The following is a 20157-nucleotide window of genomic DNA, read 5'->3' as shown; positions in this document are numbered from 1 at the left end:
ATTATTTATTTACAATATGATTCTATTGAAAGACAATATAAATGATAATACTGAATTATTGCCCAGCCCTACATCCAAGCATGTGTGTGTGTATTCACATACGTATATTCTGGTTTTCTGTCTCTCTCCTTATACACACAACAGTATTATACATTAGAATAGAAGAGAAACTTTAATGTCCTCATTGAGGCGATTTGTTTTGCAGCTTAAAAACAGTTACAGGCAGCAGACTTATTTCAACATTCAGCACACAATCAAATCACATGGCATAAGTTGAATCACCTATTAAAATAAAATGCATACTCCGCAGTAATAATACAGTTTCAGTACTTATTTGTCAACAACCCTCAGGTGACATGCACTTATCAAGATAAAGTACATACTGTAAAATACATACAATATAACATGTACACTACCAGTCAAAAGTTTGGACACACCTGATTGAATGTGCAATGTTTTTAATTATCTTAAAACGATTTTGATCTAAAGGCTTATGTTTAAATGCTTGAAATTTGTTTCTTAGACAAATATAAATGAAGCTGATGCCCATGTATGACTTTCCAAAGCCTTTGCCTTTCCATCAAGGCAAAGGGCGGCTACTAAAGAATCTAAAATATAAGATAGTTTTGATTTGTTTAACACTTTTTTGGTCACTGCATAATTGGTGGTAGGTAGAGTGGTGTGTTCAAACTTTTGACTGGTAGTGTACAGATAAAGTGCATACTGTGAAGTGCACATCCCATAATGTAGCATCATATTTAACTGCAAAAACAGTTCAAAACATCATGAGTTAAATCAGAATTAGAAAATAGCTGGCTTTCTCTTAGTCCCTCTGTATCCCTGTCCCTCCCTGCCAGGCTCTCTTGTCCCTGGGAGCGTCTCCGGACTACAGAGACCGCTGTGCCTGACCCCGCTGTACCACACCGTGCTGACAGGGGGCGACACCTCCTGCTGCGAGACCCTGCTGTACTACAGGGCAAGGCTGGGGACGAGGGACGAGAACGGCTGGGACGAGTCTCACCAGGTAGCAATGGACAGACTTATGGTCAACTCACCAAATATCTATGCATCTATCTCTCTATCTATCTGGATACCTTTCAATCTATCGATCTATCTTTCATCACACCATCTGTAGGATGGTACTGGCATTGTGTTCCTCTTCCTTGTGAGTTCCCATATGGTTTCCTTTCATATTTTTATGTGTAAAGTCATCTCTGGTCGGTGTGTTTTCTTTCTTCATCTCTCTTCATGTCGACTTTCGCATGTGCCGCCACTTCCCTGTCTTATCCGTGTTGTTGTTGTCACTTACCATCACCCTCCTCTCTATCTCTCCCTCTCTCTCTCTCTCTCTCTCTCTCCCGGCGCTCTCTCTCACGCCCCTTCCCGCCCCTCCATCGAATGACATTCACTCGCTCATCTCTGCATTCTCTCTCCTTCCTCCCCTCCTTCTCTCTTTTCCATAGCACAGGGATGAAGAGGAGTATGGAATGCAAGAAATACATAAGGTACCCTTCATCCTGCCATCGTCGCTCCATCCACATCAGACCATGCCAGGATCTCTCTCTCAGAGTCAGAAAGAGAGAGACCCCAGATAAAAAAAAAAAAGAAAAATGAGAATAAACTGAACCACAAATGAAAGAAGTCGCCACATACTGTAGTTTCCTCACACCTGTTCCAATCAAAATCATCTCAAGCTGTGTCTGATTCTGAAAGAACATTGGATATTATCTCTTTCTTAGACATGGGCACATGTGGGTACATTGCCCACATTATGTCTCTGTGGCATTCTAGTAAATTTGCGCTTGTGCTGCAAGCCGGTTGTCATGGTATTTATTTTGGCTTCCGCCGTGCCCTATGTTTTCCTCCTTTATTTTGTATGTATCTTGTGTTATTTTAGTCCCTGCAGAAAAAAATATGAGGAAACCTGTCGGCCTGCTGGAGGCTCATTTCTGTTGTTTTAATGTTTTGTCCTTTCTTTTCACCATGGTGCAGATGTAATCATCAGCTTTGCTCTGACCTGTTTTTCTGTAAGAGTAATTGTGGCTCTAAATGTGGATGTAAGACATTTTCTCTCCTTTTCTTTCTCTTTGCATCTTGTTCTCAATTTCTTTCTTTCTTTCTTTCTCTCTCTCTGTTCACCTCTTCCTAATGTACTGAAACAGTTCTATATGAAAGTCATCCTTTCCCCTTTTCCCTCGTCTCCTCCTATACTTTCTAATCCTGCCAATTTTTTGAATCTTTCTATCACACTCTTGACATTGAAAGGCTTGCCAGAACGGCTATGCCCAGCACTTGGAGCACCTTCTGTTTTATGGGGCTGACACCACCTCTCAAAATGCCTCAGGGAACACTGCACTTCACATTTGTGCCCTGTACAACAAGGCAAGTATGGAAACAAATACTTTATATTTAACTAGTATTACTAAGCAATTACTTCAGCTGTTCAAAGAGAACAGCTGGTGTGTTTAAGTTATGTTAACCGATCACTATCCCTCTCTGACCAATCAGGAAAGCTGTGTCCGTGTTCTTCTGTACAGGGGAGCGAATAAGGAGGCAAAGAACAAGCATGGCCAAACCCCTTTTCAGGTAAATAGTACAACTGGCAACTCATATATTCATAAACGCATTTTGGCATATTGATTAGGTTTGACAAATCAAGTCAAATGTGTTTGTGAAGCAATTTTGATTAATGGGTTTTTGGGTCTTTACAGAAAACAAAAGGGCTCAAATACAGACAAAAATTAGATAATAAAACATGGCATAGTAATAATAATAAAAGATAGAGCAGTTACATCAGAAAAACAACATTTTGTTTTCTTTTTTTGCAGCAAGCTGTAATGTCTGGCCATTTTGAACTCGGGGAAATCATCAAAAACCATAGAGATTCTGACGTAGGTAAGCCTTCATATCAAACTTGGTCTCTTCTGAAGGGGCCATCAAGTCTTGTAATCTAATTCCACTACTTGCCTGTCTTTGCACTAAGATCTCCTGAATCTGTCAACTATTTACCCTCACAATTTTCATCCTCTCTCCCTCCATCCCCCCCCCCCCCCTTGTCATACCTACCCTCACTCCTCACCTCTGACCCCTCACCCCTTATTGCACCTCACCATCACGCCACACACCTCTACCTCCAGTGCCCTTTTTGGAATCGCCAAAGTATGTTCCCCAGCGAAACGAGAGCGCCCGCACGCTGCCTCTCCCCTTGCTCCACTCCCATCCCCTACTCCGCGCTAACAGCGATAACACCATGGCCCAGCCCGACCCTCTGGCCCTGCCCAACAAGGCCGCAACCAATCCCTTCCCCGGACAGGTACTGAGGGCCAGTAGGTCGATGTCAAACCACTGACGTAGCATCTCCGAGACTATAACTGTGATATCAAATGTGCTTTGTTGACACCGCAGTGCTTTTTCTGCCTCTTAATGTTCTCAAGCATTCTGTTTGAGAGCAAACAGACTCTACTGTTTGGGGTTTCTTTGCCCCGCCGGGACTCAGATGCTCTGTATGTTTGGGACTTTGTGTGTGTCTTGCAGGGCCAGCGCAGAGCTTCGGTAGGCATGAGGAGCTCCAGCAGCCCCAGAACTCGCACTCGCTCTCCATCCAGAGGGAGGGGAGGCCAGAGCGACACCGAGGAGAGACACCGCCAGCCACGAGGCAGACAGGGGTGAGGAGACACCAACCGATGGAGACGTGGACATGAATAGAGCAGTGGGCTCTATAGCTCATATCACTGATTAGTTCCTCCTCTCTGGTTTAAGGTGGAATGAAAACCTGCATACTCTTGTGTTAAATAGAGCCTCTGAAACTTGGGATGACTTGGAATAAATAGACTGTACAATTACAAGAGGATTATGTTCTCAAATATTTACAATAGCAAACATGTTAACATGTCCCACACGAATGATGCAGCCGAGGCGCACCGTGGGCCAATTAGTAACAAGATGCATCATCCCTCCAGTTTCATCCAAATTGGACTATTAGTATAGGAGTTATGGTTTATAAATTTTGTCCTTTAATTATAGCATCATCAGTGTATTTTTTAAACGTCAGAACACAGTGCCAAAATGCGTCATCCGTCCAACTTTCATCAAAATCGTATTGGTGGCATCTGAGGTAATATTTTTACCTTTAATTATAGCACCCCCATTAGTCCAATCAGTATAATTTGTAGGGATAGCTGGATTATGTAGCAAGTTTCGTGTCAATCGGACTTATGGTGTAGAAGTTATGGCCGTTCATAGTCTTAAATTTAGACCTTTAATTATAGCGCCTTCATCAAGCCAATCAGTGTAATGTAAGAGTCATCATCGCTCCATCCTCCCTTTGATTTGCTTACATTCAGCAAAAGGAAATGGGAAATGTCACACAACTGCACAAAACTGGAAATTACAGATGTCTGCTGACATATCAGGTTTTGTTTATATCTTACCAAGGATGGCTGTATCATCTGAGAATTTAACAATGCGGATATTTGGCTCATCGTTTTTAAAGGAATTGGTGTAGAGGGTAAAGAGAATGGGGGACAGGAGAATCAGCACAGGCGCTGGGTTTAGTGAGAAAGGAGTGATGCTCCTGATTATGTGAGAGTTCACTTCCAATTCCTGTAACTGTCTGAGCAGTATGTCAGGCTGGATGGTGTGAAAGGCTGAGCTAAAGTCTAAGGACAGCAGCAAAAAGCTTTCTTATTTCATTGGCCATGAGCTTCTCTTTTCTCACTTTGTTCTGCCACTGTCTCGTCTCATGGTTTTGTAATAACCTCTCTCTCTCTCTCTCTGCCTCTGTAGTGCGACCTCAGCAGGCGGAGGGGGGGGTCAGATGAGGCGTATGTACAGCGCCGTGCCAGGCAGAGTGTATGTGGCCACTCGCGCCCATTCTGCCAGTGGAGACAGAGAGCTCACCCTCAGCAAAGGAGACAAAGTTAAAGGTGAGACGTTGCAAATGGTGAACTTTGGTTTTAAAAGGAAAAACCCAGCCTAAAACACATGAACCCTGTTAAAAAATAGATATCGGTGATGCACCTTGCATTTCTGGGCCCATTTTCTCTCCTTTTCTTTCTCTTTGCATCTTGTTCTCAATTTCTTTCTTTCTTCCTTTCTCTCTCTGTTCACCTCTTCCTAATGTACTGAAATGTACATTTCTGGGCCCATTTTATTGTTTGGTGGTATATTTTTCTTATTGGCTATCGAAAACATCAACAGTAAATGTCAGGTTTTGGTGTCAGTCCCTCAGAATCAAAGAGTAAGAGCTTCCTTCTAGGCTCACCATTTTGCACCGACGTTCAACAATCATGCAGGGAGAAATCCATCGTAGAAGAGACAGAGAGACCAATTTCTTCAGTAGCCCCAATAGACCAGAATGCAATGCAGCCACAAGACATGTTGCATTTTGAGTAAGGGACACACAATCATAGACAGTGGCCACTTTTGATTGAAAGCAACAAAAGTGCAAAATTGCCTGCTCTCTGGAGGTTGTTGAAAAGCTTTCTGGGAAATGTAGGAAATCTGAAGTAGAAGTCAGCAAGACAGATTGAGGGAAAGTAGTTACACCAACAAAGTAAATTACAATACTCAGTACACAATCAAAAAATAACATCACATATTGATGATATATAATTGTGTAAGGACTCTTCTGTTAATGTTGTGATTCACTGAAACTTATCTGTCACTCTTATCTTTGCCACACTTCTTCATTTCTGCACTATCTATCTATCTATCTATCTATCTATCTATCTATCTATCTATCTATCTATCTATCTATCTATTTATCTATCCGTCTATCCATCTATCTGTCTGTCTATGTCCTCCTCAGTGCTGAGTGTAGGAGAGGGAGGATACTGGGAGGGAACGGTGAAAGGTCGAACCGGCTGGTTTCCCTCAGAATGTGTGGAAGAGGTGGCAGGTCTCAGCAATCGATCAGGTGAGACAAGGCCGACTGTTTTTCTGATAATGGTGTATAAAAAAAATCCACAGGAATTTTTAGAAGGGAGAGAGAGGACACATTCACTGTGGCTGGATCCTTTAAGTCAGTGCAACACCCAGCAAATGCACACTCATGTTTATCAGCCCATGTGCACATTTTCATATTTTCATAGCTGCATAGTTCACACAGCAACCGAACCATATGCCACAAACAAAAAAAAAAACAAGGATCACGAGAACATGGTGTAAAAACGTTTTGATTCGGATGTGTTGCGCTAAAGGCAACACTTCTATAGAGACACACAGAACGTGTCATGACGGAAAGTGGCGGAAGTTGATACTGAGCATATGTTTGTGCCTGCGTGTGCCTTGCAGAGACGCGCAGTGAGAAAGCCAAGAGGAAGCTGTTCCGCAACGTCACCGTCGGAGCCTACGATGGGATCGACGGCCCCAGGTGAGACTCCGCCGACCAGCTGCTCCGACCCTCACGACCCGAGATAATTCAAACGAGTAGCTGACCTCTAATAGGTGGTCAGTGAGTGCGTTAAAACAAGGAATGAGGAACTGTCGGCTTCAATCCGGCGGTAAGCCAAGCCTGCTGCCTTTCATGTTCAGTCAATACTGAGAAAAACTAGACTGAAGCTCATTGGCTGCGACCCCTGCTGATGTTTCAGCTGTGGCTTGTCACATGAGTTTGTGGGCAGCACCTGAAATGTCTGCTCTCTGGTTTATTAAGGCCAGACTGTCAGGCAAGTGAAGTTGATTGAAATAGTAGACCATGCTGGGTTGACACACTCTTGTTTTGTTGATAATTGGAGGCTCTGTGTGTGTGTGTGTGAGCGTGCGTGCCTGCCTGTTTGACTTTCTGTGTGTCCATGCCTTCACGCCTATGTGACTGCATGTCTGTTTTCCTGCTGATCCTCCGGTTGAAGCTCAGAGTCGGGCGCTTGCTCTCTATTGTTGTGCTGTGTGAACATGTCAGCGCTGAAAGCACAAAGAGCAGGCATGTCATTTCACTTGTTTTCCCTTTTAGCTCCACCAGACAAACGCGCTCGTCGCTGTGATTGTTCCTGATGCGCAGGACTGTGCTGGCCCTATTCAGATTGTCAGCCGCACATCCATCCACATGCCTCACTCTCTTCTTGCACTTGTTTACAATGAAGAGAATAATGCCGTAATGAGTGGTGATGGTGGTTTTCTTCTTTCTCCCCCCGTTGCATCTGTCTGATCCGCCTGCATCAAGCTGCAGCTGGCCCTCGGCAGTTGTGCATTATGAAGCTATGTATGTTTGTTTATGTGTGTGTGTGTGTGTGTGTGTGAATGTGTGTGTCTGTGTATACATAGGCACGAACATCATGCTGCTGATGAGTCATGAGGAGGCTGGTTTGGTCCCTGGGCTGCTGAGGAGGACTTACCAGTCGCCACCCCTGGGCTTTTGAGGCTCTTACACATTGTAGCTGACATTAGCCCCGTGCTAAGCGGCTCTCACTGTCACTCAAAAACACATTCACTTTAATGCAGCCCGCGCCGGCGTTCTAAATGGAAATAGCGGCCAATGGGGTTACATTACCTGTGTTAAGTCGGTTAAGCGTAATTTCAGCGCCGTGGTGAAGTGGTGCTCAATTAAGAGCAGGGTGATACCACGAATGTTCCTCACTGCGGTTAGGCATTTGGGAGAATGTCAATTGCTATTTCACAGAGAGAGAGAGAGAGAGACAGAGAGAGAGAGAGAGAGAGCGTGTGTTAGCCTGTGTATGTGGTGATGAGAGCGCTGTGCTGCGTTAGAGGAGGGAGTGAGAGGAAAGTCTGCAAATGTGTGTGAGTAAATCCAGGGTGGGAATCAGCTGTTGGTGAATCTGTGATACACCAGTCACTGGATGTGCAAATACACACGCTGTCTGTCCCTCCTTCCCCCTGTGTCGCCTCACATCTATACCCATCCCCCCGTCCACACCCGCAAATTCAACCAACCCCCCCCCCTCCTCTCCCCTCCATCCCCTCCATCCCCCCCCTCCTCTCCCCTTCTCTCATCCAGCACTGGCTGTATCCACACACACACACACAATCTCTCTCTCTCTCCCTGTTGTAATAATCTCTGACGTTCTCCCTCTCTCTCTCTCTCCCTCTCTCTCTCTCCCTCTCTCTCTCTCTCTCTCTCTCTCTCTCTCTCTCTCTCTCTCTCTCTCTCTCTCTCTTTCACATTCTCTCTCTCTTTCCCTTGTCTGAAGTATGCGGGCTGCAGACCAGCGCTCTCTCTCTTTCTCTTTCCCCACCTCGCTCTCTTTCTCTCCTCCACTCTCGCGGCTCTCTCTGGCTGAGCTCTCGCTGGAAGACCGGGAGGAGGAGGAGGAGCGGGAGCGGGAGGAGGAGGAGGAGGAGGAGGAGGTGGCGGTGGAGAGCGCGCGAGAGAGGAGGGGGGGACATGGCAATGGGGGGATGCGGAGAGAGAGATTTCTCTCTCTCCCTCTCTTCTTCGTGGCCGTCACTGGGCCCCAGAAACAGGAGCGTGTGGTTCATTTACAGGTAGCGGCTGTTTCCTCATTCATTGGCTGGCTATGGATGTGAGGAGAGGACAATGGAGAGAGGGGAGAGGTAGATGATGCTATTGAGAGGCCGTGCCTTTTCAAAGGCAGACTAATAAGCTATGTATTCTGTGTGTGTATGTGTGTGTGTCTCTGAGCGTGCGCGTGTATATGTGCGTCTGTGTTTAATTGTCTTTTTCCTCTGCATGTGAATATCTCTGTGGGACGGAAGTGCCTATTGAATGGAGACTCTGCAGCATGTTTATTTCTGTGTCTTCCTCCCGTGTGTTTCTGAATGCTGTGTGTGTGTGTTTGTGTGTGTGTGTTTGTGTGTGAAAGAGAGCATATATTGATGTATTTCAGTCAGACAGTGTGGGTGTATTTCATTCTCTTTGAGTCATGATTCCGCAGATACTGTATCTCTCATTCACCTGGACTTCCCATTTATGTGTATTCCTGTTTCTTTAAAAGGCTATATTGTCATATCACATAATTTTGTCCCATTGTATCATTAAAAATGTGTGTGTTATTGTTGTTGCCATAGAGAAGGATGAAAGTGGAGTCAGTAAGTGGCAAGAGTGTGGTTTTGTCAATTCCTCTTCAGCCTAATTTGAGATACCGGTAATTTCTGTGCGTGCCTGTGTGTGCATGCGTTTGTGTTTATGTATGTGTGTCTGTATACATTGGATGTGTGTGTGGTTTTCACATATAAGTGTGTACGTCACAGTGGTTGATTGTTGTGGGAGTATCTCTTCTGCATCCATCTCCATACACGGTGATGTGTGTCACTAACATCAGTCAAGTGCTTTACTTGTGGTGTGTGGGTACTGTCCCCGCACAGCCGGTCTATCTGCATGTACGCTCAGCAGACGAATGGTTAAAAAGCTGCCTTTTCTCTCAGTAATTGTGGATAGAGGAGAGGATGACTCAGGAGGGAACATAATAACTCTGTTCTCTAATAGGCTTACAGCTCTGTTGAAGCCAGTTCAGAGAGAGTGTCCTACTAGCCGGTAGAGATTAACCAGGGACGTTTGGGCTGTGCATGGCCGCAATCGACACGGCCTGAGCGGACGACATGGTGATAGATCGGCCGCACAGCTACGTATATGTAAAGGAAATCTGGTATGTTCCTGCGAGCTAGCAACACCTCAGAATCACCTTAGGGAAGCACACTGGCTCTGTTTCCCCCTCCCGTAGAAGTGGATGGATGGATGGATGGATGGAAGAGAGCCTGGCGGATCCAGCGTCCACCCACTCCGTGTTACTTTGATCCTCAGAGAGGGAAAGCATGATGGAGGACAGGGTGAGAGAAAAAGGAATGAGGTGTGAGGAGCAGATGGCTGGAAGGCGGCTGTGCGTTGGCGAAACAGTAACATTGATGGAGAACGCACGAGGGATGGACCTCAGTAGGGGGAATCTAGCAATCGTCTGTTCGGTGCTAAAAGTTACGGCTTGGTGTAGAAGACTTCGGGCCTGTGGGCTTAAGCCAACGCTCACGACTCTGCTGTCCCTCTCTGATGCCACAGCCGAACTCGGGTTATTCCACGCTGTGCTGGCATGAATACACAAGTAGTTGCTGGATTTGTACTGTAAGGGACAATGTGGAAAATAGACCATCATCACAACGGTGTGATATTGTTATTTTAGTCCCGCCATACACTTGTCATGTTTGGAAATTCTACACCCAACGTGTCGTTACTGCATTTTTTTTGGCAGTCAGCGATTAAGTAAAGACAATTCAGTGACCGGGCTACTCGTCCTGTTCACACACAGTTCACCCACTCTAGGAAATCAAAACCTTTGATTTGATTTCAGTTGGAGTGCCAGTTTGAGTTAAGTTGAAGAGCACCAACTAATGCAGAAATAAGCCGCTGAGGAAAGAAATGTGTGGAATTCCTCTCAAATCATACAGCTCTGCTCAAGCCCCGGGCTTTCCAACAGAACCAGGGTGAATTGACATTGTTGGAAAGTCAAGTCCAGAAATGAGTCATGAGATGTGGTTGTGTGTGGCAGTGTGGAGTCTGTTTATTCAGTGCTACATGAGGGAAAGGGTCGTAATGCTGCTATAAATCTGACTTGGCCATAAGTCCCAGACATGGTAATAGAGTAATGAAGCAGCTTGACTTGCTGGGTTAAACGTGCCATTACACTACTCCAACCGTTTCATAATAAGATTACCGCATCAATCAATGAACATCATCAACTCCTGTGACCGCTGTAGACTGTAGTCTTGGGGCGAGTAGAGCCGGTTGTGCAGGGAGATTAGAGGACTGTCGGATTTCTTCCCGTACATAATTTGAAGTGTCATGTATGACCAGTAGTGGTGCGCTGGAGTCGGTAAAGCAGTATCCTTGCAGAAGCTGCCAGAGGCGGTGAAAGCTAATGCAGCGATTTAGGTGCATTTGGAAGTTTCCATTATCAGTGAAGTGTGTGTGCACATTTTTCTAATGTGCCGTTCCCCCTGGCCCAGCGCTTGTCAGCTCTAGCTGGATTAGGCTATAGTATGGATTGTCATCCCATATACACTTACTCCTCACCCATTGTGACACTAACTCTACCCCTGCCATCGACCCTTTTCTACAATAGCGTTTTTTGTATGACACTCTCAAGCCAACCTATCTTTTGGTGCAGTGTGATTTCATAATGTGATGCAGTATAGCCGTTTCCCACGTTCAGAAAATACTTTATTTGCATGACAAAAAGAGTTTTCTGTTGCTAAAGAAGTCATATAGCTATCTCTCTCTCTCTCTCTCTTTCCCCCTCTCTCTCTCTCTCTCTCTCTCTGTTTCTCTCTTTCCCCCTCTCTTTATTCTCTCTAAGTGACTACATCATTAAGGAGAAGACAGTGCTCCTGCAGAAGAAAGACAATGAGGGCTTTGGCTTTGTGCTTAGGGGAGCCAAAGGTGAGCCAGTGCCTCTTCTCCTCCAGAATCAACCCCAAATCCCTCTGTCTCTATAGATTTCTCTGTCTCTGCGATTCTTTTCCCTTCCCTTCGCCTTCTCACTCTCTCTAATCTGTCCATCCCTCTCTCAATTTCAAACCTGTGTTTTTTTTCATCTGTCTCCGTTCATGCTCATCCTCTCTGTCTTATCCTCTCCAGCTCAGACTCCCATAGAGGAGTTCACTCCAACGCCAGCGTTCCCCGCGCTGCAGTACCTGGAGTCTGTCGATGAGGGGGGCGTGGCTTGGAGGGCGGGCCTGAGGATGGGGGACTTTCTCATCGAGGTAGGGACCAGCAGGGTGTCAGTGGGTGGCATTTTGGACTGACACACAGACTGAGGCTGGCTCAGAAATTCATCTGAACTCATACGTTTTAATAACTAATAAGCAAGCAACATGCCTTGTGCAGAAGCCTCATTTAGATTCAGTGGCACCTGTCACTAAAAGGAAAACTCCACCCCAAAAACACTGTTGAAAAACAGCTATTGGTGATGTACAGTAGCTTGTATTTCAGAGTCCATTTTGTTGTTTGGTGGTGAGTTTTTCTTGTTTCAACAAGTTCGCACACATTCTCTGGGGGTTGTTGAAAGGCATTCTGGGAAATGTAGGAAATAATTAACTGAAGTAGAAGTAGATGAGGCAGGTTGAGGGAAAGTGGGTCCACCAAAAAAGGAAATTGCAGCTTTTTTTCATGAAATCATGCAACACATCAGCTCATTGTACATTCAGTCTTTCTTTGTCTGTGTGTGTGTGTGTGTGTGTGTGTGTGTCAGGTGAATGGCCAGAACGTGGTGAAGGTGGGCCATAGGCAGGTGGTCAACATGATCCGACAGGGGGGCAACAGCCTCATGGTTAAAGTTGTGATGGTGGCTCGTAACCCTGAAATGGAGGACACTGCCAGGAAGAAAGGTTAGAGTCAAATTTTCCACGCATGTTACTTCCATCTTGTGTTTATGATGTGACGATGAAGATGTTTATTTCACTGTAAAAGCTTGTTGCAGTGTGGTTGTCATTGGTGACTGCGTGTTTATACCAGAATACTAAACATTAAGTCTGAATTTGGCCGGCTTCCTCTGGCAGCCCCGCAGCAGACTAAAAGACTGACTCCTCCTGCCATCGCCCTGCGCTCCAAGTCGATGACATCAGAACTGGAGGACATGGGTAAGTAAGACGAAGGGAGGAGGAGACGGATAAGAGAGCGAGGGAGAAAGAGGAAGGCACTTAATTGGTTTAAGATTCTGACCCATGCAAAGAAAATGCCAATTCAAAAAAAATACAGTAAATTAGTGTTTCCCTTTAGAAGTTTTTTTTTGGCAGGGTGAAATAGCTTCAGAAGCGGCATTTTTTTTAGAGCCTGTGACATTAAAAAAAAATCTCTACTGAAACCAAGACATGGAATTCTATTAGGTGGGCTGGCAGCTCCTCTCTGCAGGGTGGCCCACCGCACCATTTGAGTGGAAGGGGAAACACTGCATTAAATATTAAGCGAGTTGATGCAGGGAGCCTTGAAAATTATCCAGCATAGGTGTAATTTCATTTTTTCATTAGCATTGGCTTAATGAGGGAGGAATGCGTCGATTAATTTCCCCTTGCCAGTAAATTATCATGTGTTACCTATGAATAAGAAAGCTGAACATTGCTTACTATGGGATGCCTGTGTATCTGGTTAAGTAAAGAGAGATCTAAGCAGTTTCATGCTGTGAAATGCTAGTAGCTTCATGGCATCACTAACAAACTGCTTCTTATTTCTTTTTCTTCTGAACCAAATGTGCTGCCTGAAGTGGAGAAAGGTGGGAGAATCACGGATTTGTGTGCTCTCATTTTCATTTCCGTCCTCATCACCATCACCCTCACCACATCAGCATTCCCATCATCACGTGTGTCCGAGTATGTATCTCATCCTTCCATCTGCATTATACAGACGGCTATACGGTAGTTCTAGTCAGACCTAATTTCTGTTTCTCGAATTATGTATGCCACAGCTGCCTCTCCGTGGAAAAAGAAAGCAGGTGAATATCCGTCTTTATCATTACCCCAATCAGCCCCCGAGCCTTAATTAAGAGTCAGGCTGTTTGATGCTAAGAGGATTCTTTTCTTCTTCTCCTCCTCCTTCAGAATACGAGTCCTCTCAGGCTCCTGATAAGAAGAGGACAGTCTATCAGATGGCACTGAGTAAGAAATCCCTCCTGTTTCTGTCATATTATAACCGGGTGTATTTAAACCTTTAGGGGACAGGAAGGGGCTCGCTGTTTGTGCCCTGCCCACCAACTTTTTTCTCATTTTATGCTCCCCCTCTCTCTCTCTCTCTCCTCGCTTTCTCTCCCTTCCCCCCTTTCTGTCTTCATCTTAGACAAACTGGATGAAATCCTGGCTGCTGCCCAACAGACAATTACATCAGACAACCAGGGCCAGAGAGGTCATGGGGGCAAGCGGGACCGGAGCAAGAGTATTGTTCCCAATGTCTCCAGTGAGGTACTGCTGGGAATTGGAAGGGAAATGGATGCTGGTTCATGACCTGCATCTGCTATGCACTCTTACCATAATTCAAGCTCCTGCTGCCTTTTTAGAATCAGCCTCTACAGTATCTAGAAATGTCAACAATAATCATGAACAGCTGTGAACCTCTGTCCTGAATCCTATACGGCCAGATTCACTCATACAGCAGAGCTTCTCCACTGATTTAGATTGACGACTGCTCACAAAAACCTGACAATTGTATTTCCATGAAGTAGCACGGTCTTCAGCTTTTTCTGCGCCGTTGTTCATTCTGCTGCCCTCGCTGTGCTTTACAGAAAATGATTGACAATGGACCACCCACACCAAAACGTTTGTTTAAGTGTGAGTCAGGTTGCGTCCATTCGACTATGCTCGGGTCCCAGATACATTAATACTCTCTTTTGACTGATTGGTTCTGCTGTATTGCATTTTATATCTACTTTGTAACAGCCAAAAACAATATATTTTTTATTGCTTATGTCTGAGCAAACATGTCCTCTCCTCTCTTTACCCGCTCCCTCCTCACTTACTCTTTTGCTCTCCTTCTTTCTTTTCATTATGTGTTTCAACACCTGAAGCCGAGCTATGAGCAGCAGTCGTCGCTGGGTATGATGCCACCCGGTTTCGGCTACAACCAAGCTCAGTTTCAACCTGGCCACGGTCCTCAGCATGCAGTCATGATGCGGCAGAAATCTATTGGTAACGCCCTTTGTTGTAGAAAGATATTCTCCACCTGTTCAGAATGCGAATTTGCTTTTTACACCATCTAACTGCCTGTATCTGTGTCCTCAGGTGTGACGGAGGAGGAGAGGCAGTACCTCCACCCGCCTGCCATGAAGCTGGCTCGCAGCCTGTCAGTCCCGGGACCTGAGGAAATCCCCCCACCCCCGAACACATCCGCCCCAGAGCCGCCTTTATCTGCAGGCCCCCATCCTGGGAGAGGGCCCGCTATGCCCATACCCTCTGTACCCCAACCCCACTACCAGCTCCACTCCCAGCCGGGACAAGCAGCCTGGGAGAGGGGAGGGCCTGGTGGGATGAACCAGCCGGTCATAGTCCCCACCCTCCGGAGACAATCTGAAGGACTAACACTCACCGGCAGGGAGCCGGACCTGCCCAGGAGGGGTGGGGGCAAGATGGGGGGGCTGAGGAGAGGCTACAGCAGTGCCACGCCACCAACAAGTGCTACACCCAAATCCCAACAAGCTCCGCAGCATCACCCGCACATGGCCACCCGGGAGCGGGGCGGAGGCGGTGGCAGGGGTGGAGCCAAGAGGGGCGGCAGGGGAGCTCTGATGAAGCAGTCGAAAGTGGAGGACGGGCTGAGACAGCACCGAGGGAAAGGAGGCGGTGCCAAGGAGAAGAGCTCCATCCCCATCCCCACCATCATCGTCAAAGCCCCCTCCACCAGCAGCAGCGGCCGCAGCAGCCAGGGCAGCAGCATGGAGGCCGAGCCCACCGCGGACATAGACGACGCCACCTCCCTCCCTGGAATCCCAGACAGCCCCAACACCAGCCTGCCCTCGCCCCTCACCCCCACACCGCCTCAGCCCCCCACCTCCACCCCTATGCCTCCGTCATCTGTCGCCCCCTCTGTTTCCACCCAGCAACACTTGGAAAACCTGGACTACGGTACATCGTTTGCCGCAGGCTACATCGGAGGGGCGCGCAGGGACAGGGAACGTTTCCGGGACATGAGGAGAAAGAGCGCTTCTTTCTTCCTCTCATCTGAGGAGGACATCCAAGGAGAGGCGGGAGGAGGAGGAGGAGGAGGAGCAGGAGAGGGAGGCGGAGCAGCAGGGGTAAGAATCCAGCCTTTACACGGCGCTACGATGGAAGTGCCCACCCCTCGCCTCCGGCCCTCCAAATCTATCGATGAGGGCATGTTCTCTGGAGACAATTATGTCAACTACGCCAGCAGCATGCCCCCAGCCTTTGGCCTGCCTGAGTACTCCTCCCCTATCCTCGGTCAGGACGGCCAGCCCAAGTCCGCTCCCTCCAACTACGGCACCCAGCCAGCCACTACCTTCATCCACCCACTGACAGGCAAGGTCCTGGACCCCTCGTCCCCTCTGGGCCTGGCCCTCGCTGCACGAGAGCGGGCCCTGAAGGACGACCGCAGGACCCGCCGAGAGGAGAGACACTTCGGTCGGCAGATGTCCACAGTGGGAGCGTTCCCCACCCCTGTCCAGACCCCGACACCTTCCCTTTTCCCGACCCCTACGCAATCTGCCTACACTTCCCCCGTCTCCCTCCACCTCACCTCCCCCACCACCACCACCTCCCCTGCCTCCATGAGCCGGCCGCAGTCACCTAGGATACTACGGTTGGGAGGAGGAGGGGGTGGAGAAAGAATGGAGAGAGAGAGGGAGGGCGGGCCCAGGGAGGGGCTCAGAGTTCGCTTCTCAGAGGACAGAACGAGCCAGTATCAAACCCAGTATTACCCACAGAGTCCTAGGGAGCGGGAGAGAGAAAAGGAGATGTATGAGGCGAGACCTGTTCCACCCTTACAGCCTCCTCCCCCACCAACTCAGCCCGCTCCCCGCAGACCCTCCTTTCTGCAGATGGACACCGCTCCCAACACCAGCTACGTACCCCAGTACACCGTCCCCACTGCCCCAGCACAGACACATGAACCTGGGGGAGATTCAAGAGGAGGCGGAGCTGGAGGTCTGGGGCTTATGGTTCTCCCTCCGCCAGCTCCCTCAATCGACGCAGATGACGAGTTTGTCTTTGCGGACCCGTTGCCCCCTCCTTTGCAGTTTGCTAACGGTGAGAATGAAAGAATTCAGAAGTTCGCCCAGCAGCATCAACACTCCAGTCCTGCTGTTGCTCCGCCTCCACCGCCCCCACTTCCAACTCCCAAACCTCCTGGGGTTGTCTCCTCAAACGCGCCGCAGCCGTCTCCCCAGGGCGGCGACTCTGCCGCCTCCAGCCTTACGTCATATGACAGCGAGGTGGCCAACCTTACGCAGTCTGCTCTCTCTCCCTCTCTCCCCTCCCCACAGATATTCCCACCTTCCTCCACCACCACCACCTCTGCTCCTGCTCTGCCTGCCCCCTCGCTGCACCGACCCCAGCCCATGTCCCATTCTCACTCCTACTACGGCGGCCCTAACAACACCTCGGTGGGCGGTCAGACCCCAGCCCAGGACAGAGGCACGGCCGCCCTCACCACCACCATGACCTACGCCACCACCACCATGACAGCCACCGCCGCTGCCACCACCACCACAGCCTCCGCAGCATCATCTGACTACAGCATGGCCATAGCCGGCCCTAAAGCCGGCCTCAGCACAGTGGGCAAAGCCGCGGACCACCACCATCATCACCCCACCATCACGCCCAAGGGTGGAGACTGGCAGGATGCGGTGGTGGATTCTGGGATTGAGGAGTTGGACAGTCACAGCAGTAGCGACCACCATTTAGAAATGCTGGGAATGAGCGGGCTGAGAGGAGAGAGGGGAGGGGGTGGAGGCGATGTGGGAGGAGGAGAGGGAGAGAAAGGAGGTGAGCACCAGGATCCCTACGTGACCTACTCAGGTGGGCAAACATTTGAGGTGCACAACGCCAAACTGGCAAACCCCGTGTTTCCAAAGATGACTCATTACAAGGAGGTGGGAGGGAGGGGCCCGCCTGTAGCGCTGCGCAGACAGAGCAGCACCAACCCTGCCTGCGTGCAATCGCAGAGACATAGCAACCCAGAAGAGACCAGGAGAGACGGAGCTGTAGCAGAGGAGAGGAAACACAAGCAGAGCCGATCCAAAATGGAGGACGGCTTTGGCTCCGCCCTGGCCGCCTGCTTAGAGCGGCCCATCGAGGTCAGGCCCGTGAGCTGGGGAGAGGTGGGAGAGCATGAGCGAGGCGGCGGCGGGGTGCAGAGGGGCGGCATGTCCCTGGAGGGCCGCAGGGTGCACTCACCTCTTTCAGGTGTGAAGGCCAGCATCATCAATGAGCTGAGCTCCAAGCTGCAACAGATGAGTAACATAAAGAGCATGGACGACTGGAGCCACACTCCCAAGTCACCCACCATGCATAGGTATGTTGTTTCGGTCAATGGGTCATTGACAATTAAAATGATAGTTCACCCAAACAACATATCAACATTACATTCTACTTATATGAACTATGACTCATTATCAGCATTAAGGCTCACCGGTTTACCTTTGTGTCTCTTTCAGGTATTCAGCAGATTTCACTGATGCGTTTCATAGCCCCCCCACCGGCCGCTCCACCTCCCCCTTGCCCACCTCCTCCCCGCAGCACCGTCAAATCCTCACGCCCAACCTGTCCGCCACGCCATCCGTCTCCCCCTCCCCCCAGGTCTCCATTCAGCGCAACTGGACCCGCTCCCCCTCTCCGCAGATGCCTTCCTCCCCGGTCCACTCCCACCCTCCCCTCTCCCCGACCTACTCGCCGTACCCGACGTCGCCCAAGCACCGCTCCAAGTTCCGCAGACAGACGTTTGACTTCCAGTGTAACCCCAGTCAGGAGATGCGGTCTTCGGGCTCCCGGCGCCGCGCCCCCAGCCCGCTTATCTATAACACCGAGCAGCCCAACCCCGCCCCTCCCAGGCCCTCCTCCCTTCCCATCCTTCCCAGTACACCCGTCTACAACAGCCCCTTCGACTTCCCCGGCCCGCTCACTCCTCCCTCCCCTGGCCACCCCCTAGGAGACACCTACAACACCTCCACCCCTCCGCTGTTCTCCCCGTCTGGCGTTCCCACTCAAAACCCACTCCTGGTGTCCCGCTCCCTCTCCCCCACCCAGTTTCTCTCCGGAGCCTCCTCCCCCATGCACTTGCCCCCCAGCCCGTCCTGCCTCAGCTACCCCCACCTCACCCCTCCTCCGCCGGCCAAGCCCTTCGCCGTCAAGCCCCTCCCCTACTGGACCAAGTACGACGTGGCCGACTGGCTGGCGTACCTGAACCTGGGCGAGCACCGGGAGCGCTTTATGGACAACGAAATCGACGGGTCGCACCTGCCTTCGCTCACCAAGGACGACTTCTTGGACCTGGGAGTGACACGTGTGGGACACCGCATGAACATCGAGAGGGCGCTGAAGAAACTCACTGACAGGTGAGGGAGGGGACTGACTAACAGACTGAGGAACATACAGAGGCAACGGGGTCAACCAGGGGGGGGCAGCAGAAAGGAAGGACTGGATGGTGAAGGAAAGTCCAAGTGTCTCATTCCTTCCACACAAGCTAGCTGGGTCCATCCACTTCCCTCGTTAGATGTTGATTGCATATAATTTGATAAGTTACTTCATCTCTCTTTCTCGATCATTTTCCCCCGTCCTTATAAACCTAAGTCTTTGTATCCACCAGTCACCGCATTTAGTTTATTCCCTTAATATTTCTCTCCCGCCCATTCTTATTCCTTGATTTGCCCTCCCTCTCTCCCCAGGCGGCTCTCCTCTCCTTTGCATGTCACTTCTTCTCCCGAGACACAGACTGAGAGAGTGAAAGATGGGGTGATTCAAAGCTGAGAGAGAAAGGGAGAGAAACAAATTGACAAAGATGAACAATAACGGAAGATGCGCAAGAGAAGAAGAACAGTGGACGCAAACAGGTTGTTTGGAACTCAGACTAAGGAGATGGTTATGGGGAAAAGGTGTTGTGATGCTCGTTTGCTTTGTGTGGAGGACACTGTTGTGAAATTTGTGAGATTACCATTGGTCAAAAAAAAGGGTACAAGAAAGAGCCGCTTGAAAACGATACTCTACAACTGAAAAAACACTTTACAACTGCTGATGGACAGGCATTTAATTAACACACACAGTTTTGTGCTGTAACGGACATAAACACATACACACACGCACACACACACACACACACACATACACTCATACTGTCACCACACACACTGACAGATGGATTCTCACGCCATCTGCTGCTTGGCAGCACTGGGAAAACTTCAATCCGAGTCTAGAGATAGGAATGTTGCTGCTTAAAGGGTAAACCCCAAGAAAACTGACAGTGGCAGAGCAAGAAACTCTGATTAAAATATATTAGGGCCACATTCTAACTGCAGTTTTGTAGCTTTAAGCAAATCAGAGTATCAATTGGCTGTGAGTGACACAAGCCAAAGTCAGAATATGGCCCTAAAAACAGGCAAGAGGAACAGTTTTGTGTGTAAACCATGATAGAAGAAAAGGATAGATAACAATAGTAGTCTTTTTATACTGATATTATTTATTTGCCATAATCCCCCAAATGATGCCCCAATAAGCTTTGTATGTATGTACTTTGCGAGCACTAAATATATCCTACGTGTA

General features: G+C 48.7%; 1 protein-coding gene across 1 annotated transcript; it reads left to right on the top strand.

Moving 5' to 3' along the window:
* Nucleotides 1-857: 857 nt before the first annotated feature.
* LOC139658889 (SH3 and multiple ankyrin repeat domains protein 1-like) lies at nt 858-19368 on the top strand (the record flags this gene model as incomplete). The annotated part of the gene is given in 23 exon segments (XM_071537071.1): nt 858-900; nt 903-1024; nt 1464-1505; nt 2266-2382; nt 2509-2586; nt 2829-2895; nt 3138-3313; nt 3535-3665; nt 4786-4925; nt 5810-5917; nt 6295-6373; nt 11262-11344; nt 11543-11667; nt 12156-12291; nt 12463-12543; nt 13164-13172; nt 13365-13391; nt 13498-13554; nt 13733-13854; nt 14457-14577; nt 14671-17917; nt 18060-18956; nt 19287-19368. Coding segments are annotated over 23 exon segments (6090 nt in total), but the record flags the coding sequence as incomplete, so codon positions are not given.
* Nucleotides 19369-20157: the final 789 nt, after the last annotated feature.

The sequence above is a fragment of the Centroberyx affinis genome, unplaced genomic scaffold (assembly GCF_046629955.1).
Source record: "Centroberyx affinis isolate AG114_WGS23_722 - 3 ecotype Tasmania unplaced genomic scaffold, CSIRO-AGI_Caff_v1 ptg002979l_1, whole genome shotgun sequence".
NCBI lineage: Eukaryota > Metazoa > Chordata > Actinopteri > Beryciformes > Berycidae > Centroberyx > Centroberyx affinis.
This window is presented reverse-complemented; position numbering and strand designations above follow the sequence as displayed.